The 20,559-nt window shown below is 36.9% G+C and overlaps 1 protein-coding gene across 3 annotated transcripts; it reads left to right on the top strand.

The window, feature by feature from the left end:
• Positions 1-263: 263 nt before the first annotated feature.
• LOC132114896 (transcription factor E3-like) lies at positions 264-19,675 on the top strand. 3 transcript variants are annotated; one of them, XM_059523287.1, is made up of 10 exons: positions 264-770; positions 5,908-6,021; positions 7,890-8,118; positions 8,214-8,444; positions 11,322-11,417; positions 13,053-13,158; positions 13,822-13,878; positions 14,088-14,163; positions 16,049-16,196; positions 18,855-19,675. In XM_059523287.1, exons 1-10 carry the CDS (start codon positions 637-639, stop codon positions 19,281-19,283), a joined length of 1,620 nt encoding a protein of 539 aa, XP_059379270.1. In that variant the 5' UTR covers positions 264-636; the 3' UTR covers positions 19,284-19,675. The 3 variants fall into 3 exon arrangements, with proteins under 3 accessions (XP_059379270.1, XP_059379269.1, XP_059379271.1); XM_059523286.1 differs by having other exon boundaries at positions 13,053-13,170; XM_059523288.1 differs by lacking the exon at positions 264-770 and adding an exon at positions 2,777-3,032 and having other exon boundaries at positions 13,053-13,170.
• Positions 19,676-20,559: the final 884 nt, after the last annotated feature.

The following is a 20,559-nucleotide window of genomic DNA, read 5'->3' as shown; positions in this document are numbered from 1 at the left end:
ATGCCATACTATATACTCAATTAAATCACAGATTATTCATTTAATCGTCAACATTATTTTAATTCTATTATTCTAATATCACACGTTCACTATCCAAAACTAAAGGATGACGAAATAGTTTGTAATGTTATATCAAAGGCTGACCTAACGTTTGAAGTAAACAAATATTCCATCGGTCGTCTATTGGCTGATCGCAGTGAAGCCCCGCCCATGCTGCATATCTATTGGACCGCTCGTCTGTCTGTCCACACTCGGCTGATCATGGAGCGTCACTGTGGGGTTTTCCAGTCAGATTTACTCCCCTTAAAGTGAGGAGAAGAGAGCGACGTAACTGTTGTTTGCACAGCAGCCAGACTAGGAACTAAGGACTTTAGACTTCTAAGACTTTATTTTCAATCAAGCTTTAGCGCAGACTGATAAAGAAAGCATTTATACGGGGATCTGAGGAAACGCGTAGACTAGCGTTAGTTAGCGGTCGGGTAACGTAACGTTAGTACGACGGTCTTCTGTTTAAACCTCTTCAGAAAACTGTTTTGATATTATTTGTTCATTTTAGCGATTTAGCTTTATTATTATTCTCTTTTACTCGAGCTCGTGTGTTTTGCTGGTTGTAAATACAGTTTCACACCTGGAGAAATGTCCAGCCTGCAGTCCGTCAGACCCGAGAAGGGCAGACCGGAAGTGATGTTACCTGGGCAACAGGCGCCGCACGAGCATCCTCAGACCGTCTACGTCATATTAGACTCCTCCGAATCTGTCAATCTCATCAGGTGAGTGCAAGAGCATCACATAAACTCTAGTTGCAATGACTAACTCAACCAACAAAGTGATTGTTTGTGGTATTGCATCTACATGCATTAATCCTGCAGACTGTGGTTCACTAAATCATAGGCGAAATTGATTAATTTGTTTGTTAAGGCTACTTTATAGATGTGAAAATATTGACAGCCTGAAGATAAACTAAATTTAGTTTTTGCTTTATAAGCAAATCAGTGTATCTGGATGCTTAGAATTAGAGGTTGTTCAACTTTCTGTTGCATCAACAGTCACTGAAGTGTTAGGATGCAGATTCAGAATCAGACTGTGCTTTTGGTGTCTCATTTTTGGGGGTTACACATTTTATTTTATTTTTGTGTATAACTTGACTGTACTCAAAGGAATGTATGCAGTTATTCAAAGGGTATTTCTCATTGAAATATTAGGATTATTATGCACAGTAACCAAAAGCAGATGTTGGACACTGGACATATTGTTTTTGTGCAAAATTCAAGTGTCTAAATGTCATGTGCAGGAGGGAGAAGCCATTGGCACGTGACAATTTATGACTCAACTTTATATCTGTTGCACTTTCAAAACATAATGGGGACAAAAGTGCTGTACATAAAAGTTGCAAAAGTAATCACATACATGAAGTCAAAAACAATAATAATACAATACATTATTTAAGCTCCCTGAAATGCAGGAAATTTCAGAATATGAAAAGAATCATCTCCTTAAATTCACCAAACCAGCCATCTAAGCCATTCTGCCAGCCTCAAACTTTAAAGCTAACTTCTCTCCCTTCCATCCTGCCAAAAAAAAAAAAAAAAAAAAAATCCTGTCTGTGTTACTCCAACCTACAAGAGCCATTTAACCGGAGATTTTGTTTTACCGTTTCAGTCCTGAGCCTCAGATTTCATGGGATATGACTCAGCAAATCCACCCACCCACCCAACCACCCATCCACCCATTTTCCCTTTTTCTTTTTTCCTATATCCCTGTTTTTGCTGTCCTTCCTCTAAAGTTCTTGCTTGCATTGACTGAATGCTTGCTGTGCGCATGCTATTTTGCTCCTTTTGTCCTTTCTCTCTATAGTCCAATTACCATAAACGTTTACCTTTTATGTTTTACAAAGCACTCGTTGCATAATGTGCTTTCAAAGTTCAATATTCTTTATTGTCACATTATCACACAGGTGGTAGTTGTGTTCAGTGCAGAAAGAGTAAAATAAAGTATTACAATTGATGATACAATAAATGCAGCAGATTTTTGAAAGTGTAGTCTGTTTACATTTAGCAATCTATAAAACTGAGTGAAATAGATTGAAAATACATACATCCATTATTATCTAACAATACAATATTACAAAAGCTTGTATTATATTGTAAGGGAAATCCAAATAGATATATGAAATAAATAAATAAAAATAGAGTTAAATAAAAAGGAAATACATTTATACCTCATCTGTAAGTCGCTTTGGATAAAAGCGTCTGCTAAATGAATAAATGTAAATGTACATAAATGTATTTATACTGATAAAGGCTTGATGGAGTGGCTCCCTCTGGCGGTGACTAATGATTTCGGCTTTTCGGCTTCTCTGCGTGTAGTTTTATTAGGGGCAGCCCGCAGTGGATACACTTGGACAACAGATTATTTTAGTTTAGGGATGATTTTCTCGTATATGGACACTTTTCGTTGAAATTGGGGTATTTGGGAAAGTTCCGCAGCCTGAAAGCGTCTCTAGATGCTGCACTACGATGAAGGGTTGGCTCATGAATATTAATTAGCCCTCCCTAGCCATCCAAGCTGTTTGGCTCAAAGACAGGCGTGGGTGAGTTGGCGCTAGTCAACTGGCCAATTAACGAATAGCAAGGGCTCGGTCTAAGAATACTAATGTGGTATTCTGACTGACAGCTCCAGGAAGGTTACCAGGCCACGTCTAAATGAGGCTTTTTAAATATACATGAGCTAAGCCTTCATCGTAGTAGGTTTCGTAATTTTACCGGAGGATAGAGAAGCTTCGCGTGCGCGGAGTGGCACAAACATGGCCATCTAGTGAAACCAAAACACTAGCGAAACGATGATGCCCTGCTCGTGAAATCTTTCCTTCAGATTGTGCAAATCAGCGTGGCAGTATCATATCAGTCCTGGCTTCCTATGCAGACCATGAGATGGAGGTGTTTACAAACCGGATTTACCGGGATGCTTTCGTTTGATAACCTTTGATCTGATTACATCACTTGGGTTATTCCACTATCCAGAAGAGGCTTTAGGTATGTGATATAGAAATGCATTTAAAGCTCCCTGTTGGTGCTATTTGATGCTATGCTCAGAGGTGATGGTGTTGCAGATGTTTTTGTCACCTTTCTGTTATAGTAGCACATTGGTAAGACTGTGGATATTTCTCAAACCCTTGTGATCTGCCTACATAGACATAATTTTTTGGGATCAGTGCTGAAAATATTGTATAGATGAGAAGCTGACTAGTTTTATGGCACTTATGCTTTTTAAGGTTTTGATGGCCAAGAATGTGTCTATGTAGGTGCACTAGATGCTGTCTAGGTAGATTTATGAGCAAGTGTACACAAGCCTATTAGGACATGCAAATATATATATATATATATATAAAAGAGTATGTATTTTAATTTAAATTGGGATGCACCGAAATTAAAATTCTGGGATTGAAACAGAAACCAAAAATTCTGGATGCACTTGGCCGGAAACCGAAAATGAAATGTTTTGTAATGATTATTTATTATTTTATTTAATAATGCAAAGTAATTTTGTAAGATTTTTTAAATTTAACTCAATTTTAATGATACTGAATTTAAAAAACAAGCCAATAAAATAACCACACTTTTACTGAAAGTAGCACAATAAAACTGGACAGAATTTATAAATATTAGTAACACTTTACATTAAGATTCATTAGTTAACTACTCTAGTTAAAATGAGCTAAGAATGAACAATAGTTCATCAGCATTTATTAATCTTAGTTAATGTTAATTTCAACATTTACCAAGGCATTATTAAAATCAACAGTTGTGCTTGTTAACATTAAATGCACTCTGAGTCTGAATTAAAATATTTAAAGTATTTATAAAGTATTGTAAAGTGTTACCTTAATATTAAATGTCAATATTATTTTTTATTCACTTCTATGTGACAGAATTTCTTTTTTGACTAATTATCCAAATAATGTATAGTCCTACAAAGCTATTATTATCAGAGGATGTGAGCAGAGCATAGCAAATTTATATATATATATATATATATATATATATATATATATATAGATATAGATATATATATGTGTGTGTGTATGTATATGTATATATGAAGAGTTTTAACAATAAATCCATTTTTATTAATTTGATTAAAAATGTGTTTTCTTTACCAAGAATGTGATGAAAACCACTATTTTCTGTTTCAAACTTTCACATAGCATCTTTAGGTTTTAATAAAATAAAAAAATTATAAAAATCCAGGTGTTGATCTTCAAAGATTTATTTTAAAATATTTTTTTTTTCCCCAGAAGGTAATAAATCCATTGAATTAATATGAAATTTATTTACATAGTATAACATAGTAGTGTTGTCAAAAGACCCGGTACAAAGTAGGCATGGGCAGATTACCGGTTTCAAGGTATACCGCGGTTTGAAAATGTTACGGTTTCAGAACCACCAATATTTTCCATTATACCGTTCCTGCGGTATGCACTGTTTTCCATGTCTCCTCAATGACTGAAAGAGTATGAGTCCCTCAGGCTGAGTGCAGTGTCGAGAGTAACACTGACCCCTCCTCCTCCTGTCATGTGTGTGTAGGATGACCGAACTTAAGGCTCGTGTACACTTCACATTCAGTGTTCCTTTCCGTCTCGCACACAGCTACGTCCCCACAGCTTTCAAAAGTATACTCCACCGCAGATGAGCACAGACAGATCAGAATCTCAAAATCCAGTCATGAAAATGAAACTTACATTTTAATATGGACAGTCATGGAATTTGTCAAAGTTAGCATAAATTAATCCAATCAAATCTCCATATGGACCAGTATCTGTAAATTTTAAACCGCAAAAGTTGTTTGAAATATGAATCCGTGTTCTGCGCTTCTCTGTGTGAATTAATGAATGGCAGAGACGTGCGGGTTTGTTTACTACATAGACTGAAGCGCATGACGCTTGCATTAATTTCAGCATCTGAGCTTAAGAGTTCTCTCTCCATCAAACGATCTGAACTTTTCAGTGCTGCATTAATGTTTGCCTTGTTACATTGACTAGTGCTATATGCTGTATTAACAAAAACATCAATGGCATTAATAAAAACACTGACACGCTACACAATATCACATTCATAATCGAATGTCATTCAGCTAATAAACATGAAATAGCTTAACTTGTCACTGATCTACGGTTCTGTGTATTAAATGAATCAGAATAATTTTCATCTGAAAACAGGTGATGGAGATTAATCACAGAACCGGCTTTACTGACGAGATACCCATGACAATCACATGCGATTTATGGTGCAGCCCTTGTTTGTTGATCACAAAGTAGATGAGGAAGACTAGGATGCTGGGTGTATTCAGAGTGCCCCATTACTGTCTGGAGTGTGTGGAATGGTGCGCTGTGATTGGTTGAGCGGATATATTGCATTCTGCAAAAAAGGGAGATTGACGTTTGTCGCGTTTTGAAAAAAAAGGGAGAAAACATGACCTAATAACACTGCAAATATTGCATTTTGCGTAAAATTAAAAAAGGACTTTTCAATACCGACCAGATACAATACTGATTTTGGCGGGAACCCACTTTTTTTTGTAACCAAACTCTTCATATACACACACACGCATGAATTTAAGATTTGCATATTTTAAGTGTATGATGATACCATTAAAACTTTGGTTTGGGTGTATTAAATGATAAACTGTGCTGTGTATATGTGCATCATGGTTTTTTCCGCCATCAAAGCCTGTGTCTTAAACAGTCCTGGGAATGAGGAACTGCATGTGGTTAGTGACTGGCAGACTTTATTAATTACAGGATTTTACTTTACACCCCTCCTGTTCACGGTCTCTGCATCAACATGTCAGATTCTAGGAGATGTTTGTGGACTGACAGAAATTGACGTAGCTGTGTTCTTCCCTTCTCAGTATTGAACCCCTTCTTCCTGAGTCTGGGATCGTGGCAGATATTGAGGTAGAAGGTGTTTTCTCCACCGATTCGGACACTTTCTATGAGCTGAAGAGTCAACCCATCACCCCGAGGTGAGTCCGGTAACCGCGATTATATAAGCACACTTCCTGTTTGTTTCTGTACTCTCACCTACACACAGATTCTGACCGCATACCAGTTATGCTTGTGAGAGAGCCAAGGTCGTATCTGATTTACTTCCTGAATACTAAGTGTTAGATGCCTAGAAGTTTTTGATCATATTTTGCTGCATACCTGTGACACATTGATTTGGTGGACAGTATAATCAGCTCTACGTCTTGGGAATTTACCGGCAGTTACTGTGCTTCTAAATTGTTGAGATCTTTTACATTCTTCTTGTTTTTCATCTTCATTACATTGCTTGTTTTATATGGAATTAAACACTGTTTTTGTGCCCATATGTGTGAGTGCCCTGTGTTTTTTCTGCGATGAGGCAGGTCATGGCATGCTGTCCTAAAGGTGTTTAGACGGGCGTTGGGTTTCTGTTGACAGAACTTCCCAGTGTCTGTTTCCAGTGACTTCACAGTGATTCAGCACAAATCTAAACACCCCGAACAGTCATAATACTTCTTTCCACTGTACTTCTTAGAAAAAAATAAAAATAAAATTGATTAATGAGTAATAAGTTTAGAATAGTGGTTTGAGTACTCTGAAGAGTTTCAGAATTACATAGCCGAGTGTTTTTCAAGATAAATCAATTACACAAGTGTTTCAAAGTTCACACACTCTGCTGTCTCCCACAGTCTCTCAGCTTTATCTGACAGGATGATCTGCCTGACATAGTATTCTTTGGATTTGCTTGTTGCAAACACTGTGTGTGAGGCAACGTGGTCTTGGCTGCTTGTTTTCCATTTGCTCTGGGACTTCCCAGAATGACTCATCAGAAAAAAACAAGTCTGTGTGAAGGGAATGTGAAGGCCGTATTGTTGGAAATGCAAAACTGTACAGAGAGATTTGATTTATTTTGCTCTGCAGTTGTTATGCAAGTAGTGGTCATTGATAGTACAACTTGATAATGTTACCAAGGACATATTCTATTTGTATCATTCCCATTCGTAAGTCTTTTAAGGTAAAAGTGTATGCTAAATGAATGAAATGTTGATGGTTGTATATATTTTAAACACTGTTTTTAAAGTCAATGTCAATCAGTTAGAAAAATATGTGGGATAACTTTATCTTCCCCATCAGTTGATTGGATTTTGAGATGTGGTCTTTTGACATGATTGGACGAGAGAATTGAAAAAGATGTCAGCAGAAGGGGAAAGTAGTTTCAGAGGTGATGTTTATATATTATTTATTTATTTTTATTTATTTATGTATAGTTTGTTTTCACAAGTTTTATTTATGTTATATTCTTATATTCATTTATATATATATATATAATTTATATTATTTATTTTGATGAAATATTATGAGAACAAATATTTTGTTTCTTTGGAATAACATGCACTGATGAAAATTACACCAGGGATATATAATTAGTGAAAATAGTGAAACACAATATTCTGCTAAATAATGCAGAGCAGGATTTGATTGTATCATCAGAAACTAGGCAGTTGGTCAACTATGTTCTCCCGGTTTTCCTCAGGCAGAAAAAGTCATTACATTTTGATATTTTTCTTCCAAGTAGCATGCAAAACAAGACCTTATAAATAAGAAATGTAAAATATTTAATCAAAAGTTTTTGGGTTTATGAGAAATGCAGTTTTTGAGATTGACATGAAAAGTAAAATGTCATGATATGTTGAATAAAAGCTCATTATTTTTGAACGTCTTGTGTTTTAAGTTGCTGTTCTCACGCTGTCTCTGTGGTGAACTCTCAGCCCTATGGTTCAAAAATAGCATGTGGTAATGTGATTACAGCACGGGGTGTAGCGTGGTACTATAAGCCGATTTACATTCTCATCATCTGCCCTCATAGTGGCTCTGTGACCCCTGCTGACCCTGTGACCCCAGCTGGCTCCGTGATGACGTCACGCGTGTTGATGAGGCAGGAGCTGATGCGACAGCAGGCTCAGGACCAGGAGAGACGGGAGGCACAGAAACAGGCCTCCAGCGCTCAGCAGCGGCCCAATGATGCCACCCCTGCCATCTCCGTCACATCCACCCTGCCGGCTACACCGACCCAGGTGCCTGTGGAAGTGCTGAAGGTATGACCGTATGGGAAACCTATAAACATGATTGTTGATGATTTGGATGTTGAAATACTGTTTACAACATGAGTTGTCCTGTGTTTGAATCCCAGGTTCAAACTCACTTGGAAAACCCAACAAAGTACCACATCCAACAAGCTCAGAGGCAGCAAGTGAAGCAATACCTCTCTCACACCCTTGGCAATAAAATAGCCAATCAGACGCTGGCGACATCTCCCTCGCCCTCGCCCCAGCCCAACTCCGCTCATGTGCTGGCTCCTGCCGCCAGTAGCACTCCCAGCAGTCCGCTGGCGGTGCTCAGCCTGGGATCAAACAAAGAAGAGGTACGAACTGAACCAAGATCAGATGTTTCTGGTTTAGCATTTATATAGCCAAGAATGTGCTCCGTAAAGGTGATGGGTTTGAAGCCAAGCTTTTGTTTTTTTCTACTTGTGTTCAACAAGCATGCATTAAATTTAACAGTCTGACCAAAAAAAAAAAAAATCAATGTCAAGTAAATGCTGTTAACGTGAACTTTCTATTCATTAAAGAATCCTGGGGAAAAGAAGAATTACAGTTTGCACTAAAATATGAATGAGCATATTTTCAACACTGATAATAAGAAATATTTCTTGAGCAGCAAATCAGCATATGAGAATGATTTCCGAAGGAAGACTGGAGTAATGATGCTGAAAATTCAGTTTTGCATCATAGGAATAAATTCCATTTTAAAATATATCCAAATACAAAACAGTTATTTTCCTTTGTAATAATATTTCACAATATTACTGTTTTTACTGTAATTTTAATGTTCATTCAAAACAAAAAAAATCTTGCCAAACCATCTTACTGTTCAAACTTTTAAGCAGTAGTGTATATGAATAAAATCATACTTACCCCATTTTTTTTTGATCAAACAATTAGAGCCTTGATGAGCTTAAGACACTTCTTTGAAAAACATTTAAACCCAAACATTTGAATGGTAGTTTATCCTGTCTCAGTCTCCACATTATGTAATTTTAGCAGTACTGCATCATGGCCATAAAGTTATAAAAATTGTAAAGATAAAGAGTCCTTGAGCCAATGCCATAACAAAAGATGACCCATTTACACAAACAGTGACAGCATAACGTAATCTTCTGTGCTCTGACCTACTTTCACATGCACAATTACAATATAACCTTTACTATCTCTGCTCAATAACTAGATTTTAGTGTTACTTGATGCCATGATTCTAGGCTCCGGGCCCTTCTTCAATGTAATTCTAGCAGTATTTGTGCATGTTTTATTGTCTACCTGGCAAAAATCATAATATTTAATTGGTTGAAAAAGTACCCATGGCACAAACATTTAAATTTATGCATTTTTCGGAAGCATTTATCCATAGCGACCTGTATTGAATTTGAGGTGTATGTTTTATTATTGCATGAAATTGAACCTATGACTTTGGCGTGTTAACCTTAGCGTTAGTGCTTCAAATCCAACCCTGAATATGAACTTTAAAAATAGGGATTCTTACTTTGAAAATTAATATTTCAACATGAAATGGCTTTTGTGGTGCAGGAAATAATGTAAGGGGGCTTGATTATTTATGATTGGATTTTATTGGGTCAGAAAACGTTTGACTAAAATAATAAGAATTATTATAGGTTAATTTTATTTCCCTCCTGCTGTTTGTCCTTGGTTACATCAGCAGAGAAATCACTCTAAAAATAGCGGTGGCTTTCTTCACCTCTAGACATGATTTTTATGAAGATTATGAATACAAACATTTACATAACGTGCACTGATGAATCGTTGATAACAGACCAGGAACATTTCTTTAGAAAGTAAATGGTGTCATTTTGTTTTTATTTATATACATTACCAAAATATGACTACAGTTTAAAATAACTGATTTCTACGTGAATATATGTTAAAATGTAATTTATTGCTGTATGGTAAAGGTGAATTTTCAGCATCATTACTCCAGTCTTCAGTGTCACATGATCCTTCAGAAATCATTCGAATATTCTGATTTGCCACTTAAGAAACTTTTATTATTATTATTAATAAAACGGCTGTACAGGTTAATATTTTTGAGGAAACTAATGCATATTTTCAGGATTATTTGATAAATAGAAAGTTTAAAAGAATGGTGCGCATTTGAAATAGAAACTTTTTTAGCATTATAAATGACTTTACTGTCAGCATTGATCAATTTAATGCATCCTTGTTGAATACAAGTATTAATTTCTTTACAAAAAAATATATATATTCCTTGCCTATATATATATATATATATATATATATATATATATATACAGTATATATATATGCTTTGGCCTACTTTCACATGCAAAATTGCAAGATATCCTTTACAATCCCTGCTCTAAAGAATTACAATGGAGATATACAATGGATAGTATTATATAGATTTAAGGAATTCTTCAACATACAGTATCTCAAATCTGCCCAAGTAAGATAACAGCACATTCAGTATATGATACATAACTTGTGTGAGAAGTCAAACTTTAGCATTATTGTATCAAACAGTGCTGCATTGGCAGGAAAAGGTTTTATTCTCCAGCCAGCTTATCTTCTGTGAATTCCACATGCTTACAAAACTGTACTAACCAGTAATTATTGTCCTAATAATCTCATGGCTTAGGCCATTTAGAGTATGCTAGACAACTAATTAAATGTTTGGCTCTGAGACTCTGAAAGATCCTTTTGAAGAATGCGTCTCGCGTTTGCTAAATACAATAGCGCGCTTTGTCAAGTCTGTGTGAAAGTCGGCCAGACTCTCTTTGGGCACTTTGCTTTTGGTACCACATTGTGCTGGTAAATATCACACTCACGGCTCAATGACCCCAGCACACTTTGCACTTTGTGTGGGCTTGGCTATTAAAGTCTTTCAGTCCTGTATTTCTCCTGTGTACATACTGAAGGACCCTTCTCAATCATAAACACTGACTGGAAAACCCTACAATGAAATACAAGCTGGCTAAGGTTCGAGACTTTTATCGGACTTTGAATTGGATGTCTGTATTTCTCATCTCCATGTGGCCGGTGTGTCACTCGGGAAATCACTGTGTAGTGTGTTATTTAAACATCCGCCTGCTTCATGACTCATGGCAGAAATGCACTGTAAAGCTGTTTTTTTTTGTTTGTTTTTTGTCTCGCAAGGAATCTAAAAAATGATCTGCAAGCTGTTTCTTCTCTTGGTTTTAAATGCACAGATCGAAGATGTCATTGATGACATCATCAGCCTGGAATCGAGTTTAAACGATGAATTCATGACACTGATCGACTCCGGTTTGCAGCTTCCCAGCACGGTATGTAGCAACATCCTCAACTCTATTAAGGATCAGTTGAGCAACTCAAGTGCTTTTGTCATCTATTTCTTAAGAACTGATTAAGAAAAGTTTGTTGAACTTGTTTTGCATGACTCTTTGAAACAGCTTTTTTTTTTATTGCATGATAATAAATGATAATGGTGACACAACAGCCATTTGTCATAATTTGTGGTAGTTAATTAAAGCCCACAATTCTGCATTAGTCTTTTGCAAGAAAAAGCGAATCCTGTTCTGACATGCCATTGCTTTGGAAATACAATTTCGGTTTTCAAATCAGTATTTTTCATTTGAGTCTGGGAGGAGTTCAGGTAGATAGAGGCGCTTGTGTAACCAGTTATGATTAGACTCAAATGCTTACATTTTGTCAGTGTAGTGTTTGCATACAGGAAGTTTGGGTTGAATCAGGGCTTGAAACACTGGAAGCAAATATAAACTTCTGACACATGGCTCACAATGGGTGGGGTCAGCACGCCACGGAGGAGTGACAGAGAGTTGCCACACACAAGCTGAATTCTGTGGCAAGCTTGGCTTTTCTTTTTCTTTTTTTCTGAGACTCCAAAAGATATTTCCCCATTTCTAAACGTCCCTTTTTACGGAGAGACGGACAGAAAGAGGAAGCACTTTGTGGGTGTGTAAGAGAAGATGAGGATTCTGGTTTTACTGCCAGAGAATGAGAAGAAAAAAGGCAAGATTGAGGTAAATTTGAAGGCATTTTAACTCTCTGGTTGATTGTCCTGTGACTTTCTGTGTAAATGCCATGGGAAGATCATGGTAGGTTTGTGTTTTATTTGTGCTTTAAAGACAGAGTGATGTGTTGTATGACGTTTTAAATAATCTAAGCATGTTGCAAACAGTCTTTTAGGTTTATCAGTGCATGTTAATGCCTCAGTACAGCAGATTTCATAGCTTGGATGGATTATATGTTACTGATTTCTGCACAGGTGTCACTTTATCGGTTTCGCAGAATTAAAAGCCACCTTTCAGGCTGGCTCTGTTTGACATGATGAATGAAATGCGTCTTCGGGTAAACCTGCGTGTTTCAAACTTCAAGCATGTTTATGAATCTTCTGTAACTGGTTTAAATATTTAAAAAAATGTCTGATGTTAAGGTTATCAATGTGTAGTTTTGTTTTCAGCGCTCTTAATGCATCTGCTGCCTCGTTGAACCTCATTTCTGAAACGCAAGCAGAATAACTTGGCTATTGGGTGGAAATTTACTTGAGTGTTTTTATTAAGAAATTAAACAAATCTGGTTAAATGTGCTCTCTTTATGTTCTCAAAGGTTTCAGGAAGCACTAACAGAGGAAAGTTTATGTTTTTGTATTTTTCCCCTCCAAATTGCTTTTTATATTTGCATTTTTGCCGATTTTCTGTATGTAATAGTCTTGCCTTGTTTAGTTTGTTTCACTTTACAAATAAGCGTGCACACAGAGCCGTTTGGCCATTGTTAAAGATGTCGCCCTTCAGATATTAACGTTCATGTTTGTGGTTATCTGAACTGAATGAAGGTTATCCATACGGTGCACCATGTGGCAATGAGGGGGCCTCTGACCAGATAATGCAGTGGGCGGGGTCAGTCCTGGTTTAGTTCATTGTAATTGTTTTTTTTAACAGCTGCCAGTCTCAGGAAACCTCCTGGATGTGTACAGCAGTCAGGGCATGGCGGCACCCACCATCACCGTTAGCAGCTCCTGCCCTGCAGACCTGCAAAACGTCAAGAGTGAGTTGACCGGTGTGTATCTCTGTCTGTGGTCTTCCATCTCTTTATTTCGCTGCTTCCTCTTCCTCATTTCTCTGGCACCGATCCTTCACCGGCCAGTCGAGTCAGTCTGACTGTATCAGCAGACTTCCACACCACATTTGCCATTTCCTAGTTTTACAGATCTGTTCTAACATACACAAATTCGAATACAGTCATCGTTGCATATGATTCATTAACGAATCAGTGGATATTTATGCTTTTGCAGAACTTGTGACTAAGTGATTAATGTAAATACCCACCATTCATCAGTCATTGCCCAGTGTGCATTTAAAAATAAGTAAAACTGATGTTTTAGTAGGAATTGCAATATATTAGCAGTGTATTATGAGACATTTGGAATAATAGAAGTGCAGATATTGTTTGTGGATGTTATTTAGCTAACATAATAGTGATGTACTTCCTTGTATCTCATTTTACTATCTGAAACCACTATAAATAAGTTATTTGTTAGTTGATTCTGACGAAAAGTCCTACTAGTCCCACAGAGAGAGAGTATTGGGGATACCTGTTTGAAAACAGTCACTATTTTGGCATTTCTTTCTAGTGATGCAAGTAACATAGAAATTCACACTTCCCTTCTAAAATTAAATACAAGTTGTCATTTTAACTGTTGTTTTATAGATGCAGAGGTGAAAGCTATTATGAAGGAGAGACAGAAAAAAGACAACCATAACTTGAGTGAGTTTGATTTCTTGCAGATTTTACCTGCAGTTTCTTTTTTTATCTCTGAGATCTGTCACCACTATGTGCACGAAAACCTGAAGGTTAATCGTCCTTGGTAGAGTATAAGGAAATGAATTACATTTCAGTTAATCTAAACAAACATCTTGCCTGTCTGGTCATTCCCATCAATTTCAAGTATGTGTGTTTCTGTGTGCGTTTTGTAGTTGAGAGAAGAAGAAGGTTCAACATTAACGACCGCATTAAGGAACTAGGAGCTCTCATTCCAAAGTCTTCTGACCCGTATGTATCACTGCTCTCATTCTCACTTCTCTCTGGTTTCCAGAGCTGAAAGATTTCAATTTTATAGTTATGACAGTTCATGAGACAGAGTATTATTTTGTTATTTTGAAATTGTAAAAATATGATTTTAATGGCTAACTTCTAATTTTATTTATTTTTTAATTCTAAAAGTTTGGTTTTACAACCCAAATTCCGGAAAAGTTGGGACGTTTTTTAAATTTTAATAAAATGAAAACTAAAGGAATTTCAAATCACATGAGCCAATATTTTATTCACAATAGAACATAGATAACGTAGCAAATGTTTAAACTGAGAAATTTTACACTTTTATCCACTTAATTAGCTCATTTAAAATTTAATGCCTGCTACAGGTCTCAAAAAAGTTGGCACGGGGGCAACAAATGGCTAAAAAAGCAAGCAGTTTTGAAAAGATTCAGCTGGGAGAACATCTAGTGATTAATTAAGTTAATTGATATCAGGTCTGTAACATGATTAGCTATAAAAGCTTTGTCTTAGAGAAGCAGAGTCTCTCAGAAGTAAAGGTGGGCAGAGGCTCTCCAATCTGTGAAAGACTGCGTAAAAAAATTGTGGAAAACTTTAAAAACAATGTTCCTCAACGTCAAATTGCAAAGGCTTTGCAAATCTCATCATCTACAGTGCATAACATCATCAAAAGATTCAGAGAAACTGGAGAAATCTCTGTGCGTAAGGGACAAGGCCGGAGACCTTTATTGGATGCCCGTGGTCTTCGGGCTCTCAGACGACACTGCATCACTCATCGGCATGATTGTGTCAATGACATTACTAAATGGGCCCAGGAATACTTTCAGAAACCACTGTCGGTAAACACAATCCGCTGTGCCATCAGCAGATGCCAACTAAAGCTCTATCATGCAAAAAGGAAGCCATATGTGAACATGGTCCAGAAGCGCCGTCGTGTCCTGTGGGCCAAGGCTCATTTAAAATGGACTATTTCAAAGTGGAATAGTGTTTTATGGTCAGACGAGTCCAAATTTGACATTCTTGTTGGAAATCACGGACGCCGTGTCCTCCGGGCTAAAGAGGAGGGAGACCTTCCAGCATGTTATCAGCGTTCAGTTCAAAAGCCAGCATCTCTGATGGTATGGGGGTGCATAAGTGCATACGGTATGGGCAGCTTGCATGTTTTGGAAGGCTCTGTGAATGCTGAAAGGTATATAAAGGTTTTAGAGCAACATATGCTTCCCTCCAAACAACGTCTATTTCAGGGAAGGCCTTGTTTATTTCAGCAGGACAATGCAAAACCACATACTGCAGCTATAACAACAGCATGGCTTCGTCGTAGAAGAGTCCGGGTGCTAACCTGGCCTGCCTGCAGTCCAGATCTTTCACCTATAGAGAACATTTGGCGCATCATTAAACGAAAAATATGTCAAAGACGACCACAAACTCTTCAGCAGCTGGAAATCTATATAAGGCAAGAATGGGACCAAATTCCTCCAGCAACTCATAGCCTCAATGCCCAGACGTCTTCAAACTGTTTTGAAAAGAAAAGGAGATGCTACACCATGGTAAACATGCCCCGTCCCAACTATTTTGAGACCTGTAGCAGAAATCAAAATTGAAATGAGCTCATTTTGTGCATAAAATTGTAAACTTTCTCAGTTTAAACATTTGCTATGGTATCTATGTTCTATTGTGAATAAAATATTGGCTCATGTGATTTGAAAGTCTTTTAGTTTTCATTTTATTAAAATTAAAAAAACGTCCCAACTTTTCCGGAATTCGGGTTGTAAAAGTGGTTTTACACTTATTTTCCCCCACTGTATTTGTTTTCTGAATAATTTGTATTGATTTTGTTCAGTACATGTGTCTGTAAGAGTGTCTGCATGTGTTTTCTCAACAGCGAGATGCGCTGGAACAAGGGCACCATCTTAAAGGCATCCGTTGACTACATCCGTAAGCTACAGAAAGAGCAGCAGAGAGCCAAAGACATGGAGATGAGACAGAAGAAACTAGAACACGCCAACCGCAGCCTGCTACTGCGCATTCAGGTATGCTGCATACAATAGATTTCCACACAGAAAAACTTGTTTACTATAGTTAAAAACGCTTACTATATTTAAATCCATTCCAAAAATGTTCCCCCAAATCACCACAGAATTATTATTAGTAATAATAGTATTACTTATAATTTATTATTGCACTATTTATCAATATTTTGATTAAGCTTTTATTTTTATACTTTCAGTTTTCATTTGTATTTAGCAGTTTTGTTTTTGTTTTCATAATTTCTATTAATTCTTTTTAAATAATTAAAATTTTTCTATTTTTTTTTTTACTATATTTAATTCCACAAACGTTTCACCAAATCACCATGGAATTAATAGTGAAGTGAAGTGAAGTGAAGTGAAGTGACATTCATTCAGCCAAGTATGGTGACCCATACTCAGAATTTGTGCTCTGCATTTAACCCATCCGAAGTGCACACACACAGAGCAGTGAACACACACACACACTGTGAGCACACACCCGGAGCAGTGGGCAGCCATTTATGCTGCGGCGCCCGGGGAGCAGTTGGGGGTTCAATGCCTTGCTCAAGGGCACCTAAGTCGTGGTATTGAAGGTGGAGAGAGAACTGTACATGCACTCCCCCCACCCACAATTCCTGCCGGCCCAGGACTCGAACTCACAACCTTTTGATTGGGAGTCCGACTCTCTAACCATTAGGCCACGACTTCCCAGTATTTATGTACTATTATTATAATATTGTTTTAATATTTTGAATGAGCTTTTATTCTTTCATTTTAATTATAGTAATATTATTATGGTTTTTGTCATTTTTTTTTTTGTTATTTTATGTTTCTGTTATATTTTTATTTCAGTTTCAGTTAATATTAGTACTTAAAATTAAACTTATTTTATTTCAGTTAGTTGCCAAGGTAACATTTCTATTTTTCATCTGATATTTATATTTTATTTCAGTTACGTTTCAATTAGTGAAAATTGTTTTTAATATTTTTAGTTTTAGGAAAAAATATATAACTTTTTATATTTTTAATTTTTGTAAATAATAACAACACCACACAGAAAATGTGAGTAATCATTTTGGTTTATTTTATTTTATATATTATTTTACTATTCATTTAGTCTAATATTTTTTTTTATTATCATTTTGCCATTTACCCAAAAAATTTGCATCCTCTTCTCAAACCTGATGGAATGAATGAATTGGAGCAATGTCCTGGTGGTTAAGCACACATTCCAGACACATTGAGCTCTAGTGCTAATTCACACTTAATTTAGACTCATATTTTAATATTCTAAATAGACTCTAATTTGAGTCCAATTTGAATTGTGTCCATGCCCACTTTCATCCACGTAATTTCTTTACTCTTACTGTCAAAAAGAAAGATGGATTTAGGAGAGATTTGCCACCTTTCCACCGCAGGAACTTTACCCAGGAACTAGGGACTTTGGCCGGTACTCGTGTGTTTCCACTGCAGGAACCAGGAACTAAATAAAGTTCCGGGTAAAAAAATGCCCCTCAGAAAGTCCCTGCTGGCGAGGTGGTACTTTTTCGAAGTTCCAGAACTTTCGGGGGCGGGACTTGGGCGCTAAACATCCTGATTGGTTGAGTTCACGCAGCATTGGTTGAGTTCAACCACCATTTATTCGGATCATTTTCAAAATATTACTGTTGTGTCATGAAATGTAATTTTCAAAGTATTTCAGGCGAGAATGTAGTTGTTTAAAACTCAAATCTGTGTTTTATTTATATAGACAGCGCCTATTTAAAAAAAGTGTTTATCTGTTTTTCCGAGAAGCAGCCTCACCTCGGCTTGACCTTTTGATGTGTGCTCTGATGTCTCTTTAGTGGTTAAACATAAAATATAATTTGTTTTGGGTAAATCTAACAGGTTATTTTTGGTCTGTATTCAATTTATCTATATGTTAAAATGAAAATAAAAAAAGGCAAATTTATATAATATTTCGTTTCATTGTAATGGCTGTATATATACACATATCCCTGAACTAAGTACATTTCTGCAGCTGTTATTATGTTTAAATGAAAACGAAAGGAGGCAGTGGTATTTGATATCCTATTTCATTTTATTGTAAATATACAGAGAGGAAAATTGCAGTAGCCGTGGTCAGCTGACTGATGTTATCAAGTACGCTGATGTTTGCAGATTTACCGGATTTTCCCGTCGTGGACATCACACTCCCGAGTCGAATGCACAAAGTCTGAACTACAGAGGATGCAAGTCCAAAATCAGCACACTTTGTATTGAGAAACACGCGCAGACCTACGTCACCAGTCTATTTGCCTAATCTTCCTGGTACTTTACACTGCGGTGGAAACGCAGAAAGCAACAGGTCTGGGGGGAAAAAAGTTCCTGGGAAAAAAAGTTCCTGGTAAAAATGTTCTGGCTAATTTTGGTGGAAACGCGGCAATTGACAGCAATTAAAACAAACGCTTACTAGAAAGCAACAGACTCCCCGATCTCCAGAGATTTAAACAAATCAGGCAGGATCAGCCAGCAGATAAATGCCTATAATCTGCTAATCACCACATCACACCATCGCTCATTTGCATAAAGATGACCTTTGTTCAACTGTCCAAAAGTTAAGTTGTGATTTGAAATGCATGTTGTGCATGTGTAAATGCCCCTCTTGCAGTTTAATGATTGAGCCTGTGTGATCGACAGGAGCTGGAAATGCAAGCTCGTCTCCACGGCGTCTCATCATCTCAGAAATCTGACTCCACGCTGACCCAGACGCAGACTTTAACTCTGGATCACAGCCCCAGCAATGATCTCTCCAAGACCCTCCTGTCCCTCAACCAGACCACGCCCTCTTCTTTCTTATCTCCACCTTCTTCCACTTCCTCAGTGGGCGGGACGGTCACCAGCCCCCTGGACCTCGGGACACTCAGCTTCAGCGAGCTGGACGACCCCACAGCCTCCGTGTTTAATCCAGCCCTGATGGCGGAGATGGGATTAGAAGATATTTTGATGGATGACGTTGGTGCTCTGTCGCCTGTAGGGGGCGCTGATCCCCTGCTTTCCTCTGTTTCCCCGGGAGCATCCAAAACGAGTAGTCGTAGAAGTAGCTTCAGCATGGAAGAAGACTTGTGATGCCTTCAATTCAGACGATAGTATTGCTTTACGATGCAAATCCTGCTTGCACGCTCCATTGTCGGCCAGTAGAGGGCAGTGTAATCCTAAAGTCTTTAGCAATCGCCGTACTGTAGAAGTCCAAGATCCTCAAGACTTTTTTTCTAGAGGTGACACAAGTGTAGAAAGACTTTGGGAGCAGACGCTGACATTTAGAGCCTCATTTATTGTCTGGACCTCTGATAATATATAGAAGGATATATGTACATAGAGTAGATTTAGTGCTAAACACCAATTCTGTGTTTTTTTATATGCAGTTGTATGAAAAGTAGCACTGTAATATTAACTCGTGGACACCCGCCACATGAATTTATTCGAAAAGTTGGTGGAATAGCAAAATAAATGATTCTTTTTAGTTTCAGATCTCACTCATATATAGTGGGCTCCAAAAGTATGAGACTTCAAACCTGGCAATATGCAAGATTTGGAATCATAAATAAAGTACAAATATTTTAGATTCTGCACTTAAAAAGAGACTATTTTAAGATTCTCGTTTTTCAATTAAATTAATTTACAGGTATGATGCTAATAATATACACTATTGTTTAAAAGTTTGATTCAGTCAGTAAAATTTTGAAATAAATGAATACTTTAAAAGATGCATTAAATTGATCAAAAGTGACAGTATAGGCATTTATAATGTTGCAAAAGATTTCTATTTCAAATAAGAAATATAACTTTTTTTTTTTTTTGCATTTTTTTAAATAAAATAAATGACTTATTTTAAAAAATTTACATAAAAATAAAAAAAACTTACCAAAAACCCAAACTTTTGAACAATAGTGTAATAAAAAAAAAAGATAATATTAAATTCTAAATGTCTCAGACGTTTGGAGCTGACTGTATGTTAGTGTTTACAGTACTAGCTCATCAAATACAAAAGGGACAGTTTTTCTTTTTTTTTAATGTGTGTGTGTGTGTATCTGCACGTCGCACATCCATGCATTTGATAAAGGAGGCAGTAAACCTGTTCCTAAACCTGCTTTTAATGTCCTCAGGAAAAAGCAACAGACAGAAAACAGAACATCCTGTTCAGCTCGGCTTTCATTTCCTGCTGGCATTTTTGTGTTCTTCTGTGAAACTTCTTCTGTTTGATTACTGAGCAAATTAAAACCAGCTTCACATCGAGGGTCTGAAAGATTTACAGGGATCACAAACGGCACGAAGAAAGTCAGAAGAGTCTTTCTATTATAAACCAATATTGAGATCAACAAATCATAGCAACATAACTTCTGCT

Source organism: Carassius carassius, chromosome 34, assembly GCF_963082965.1.
Source record: "Carassius carassius chromosome 34, fCarCar2.1, whole genome shotgun sequence".
Classification (NCBI taxonomy): Eukaryota; Metazoa; Chordata; class Actinopteri; order Cypriniformes; family Cyprinidae; genus Carassius; species Carassius carassius.
Note: the sequence above shows the minus strand (reverse complement) of the source record. Positions and strands in the feature narration are given on the sequence as shown.

Coding starts and splice junctions, on each gene's coding strand:
- LOC132114896 (XM_059523286.1), top strand. CDS start 637: ATGTCCAGCCTGCAGTCCGTCAGACCCGAGAAGGGCAGACCGGAAGTG. Junction 11,418..13,052: donor GTTTGCAGCTTCCCAGCACG/GTATGTAGCAAC, acceptor TTTTTTTAACAG/CTGCCAGTCTCAGGAAACCT. Junction 14,164..16,048: donor ATTCCAAAGTCTTCTGACCC/GTATGTATCACT, acceptor TTTTCTCAACAG/CGAGATGCGCTGGAACAAGG.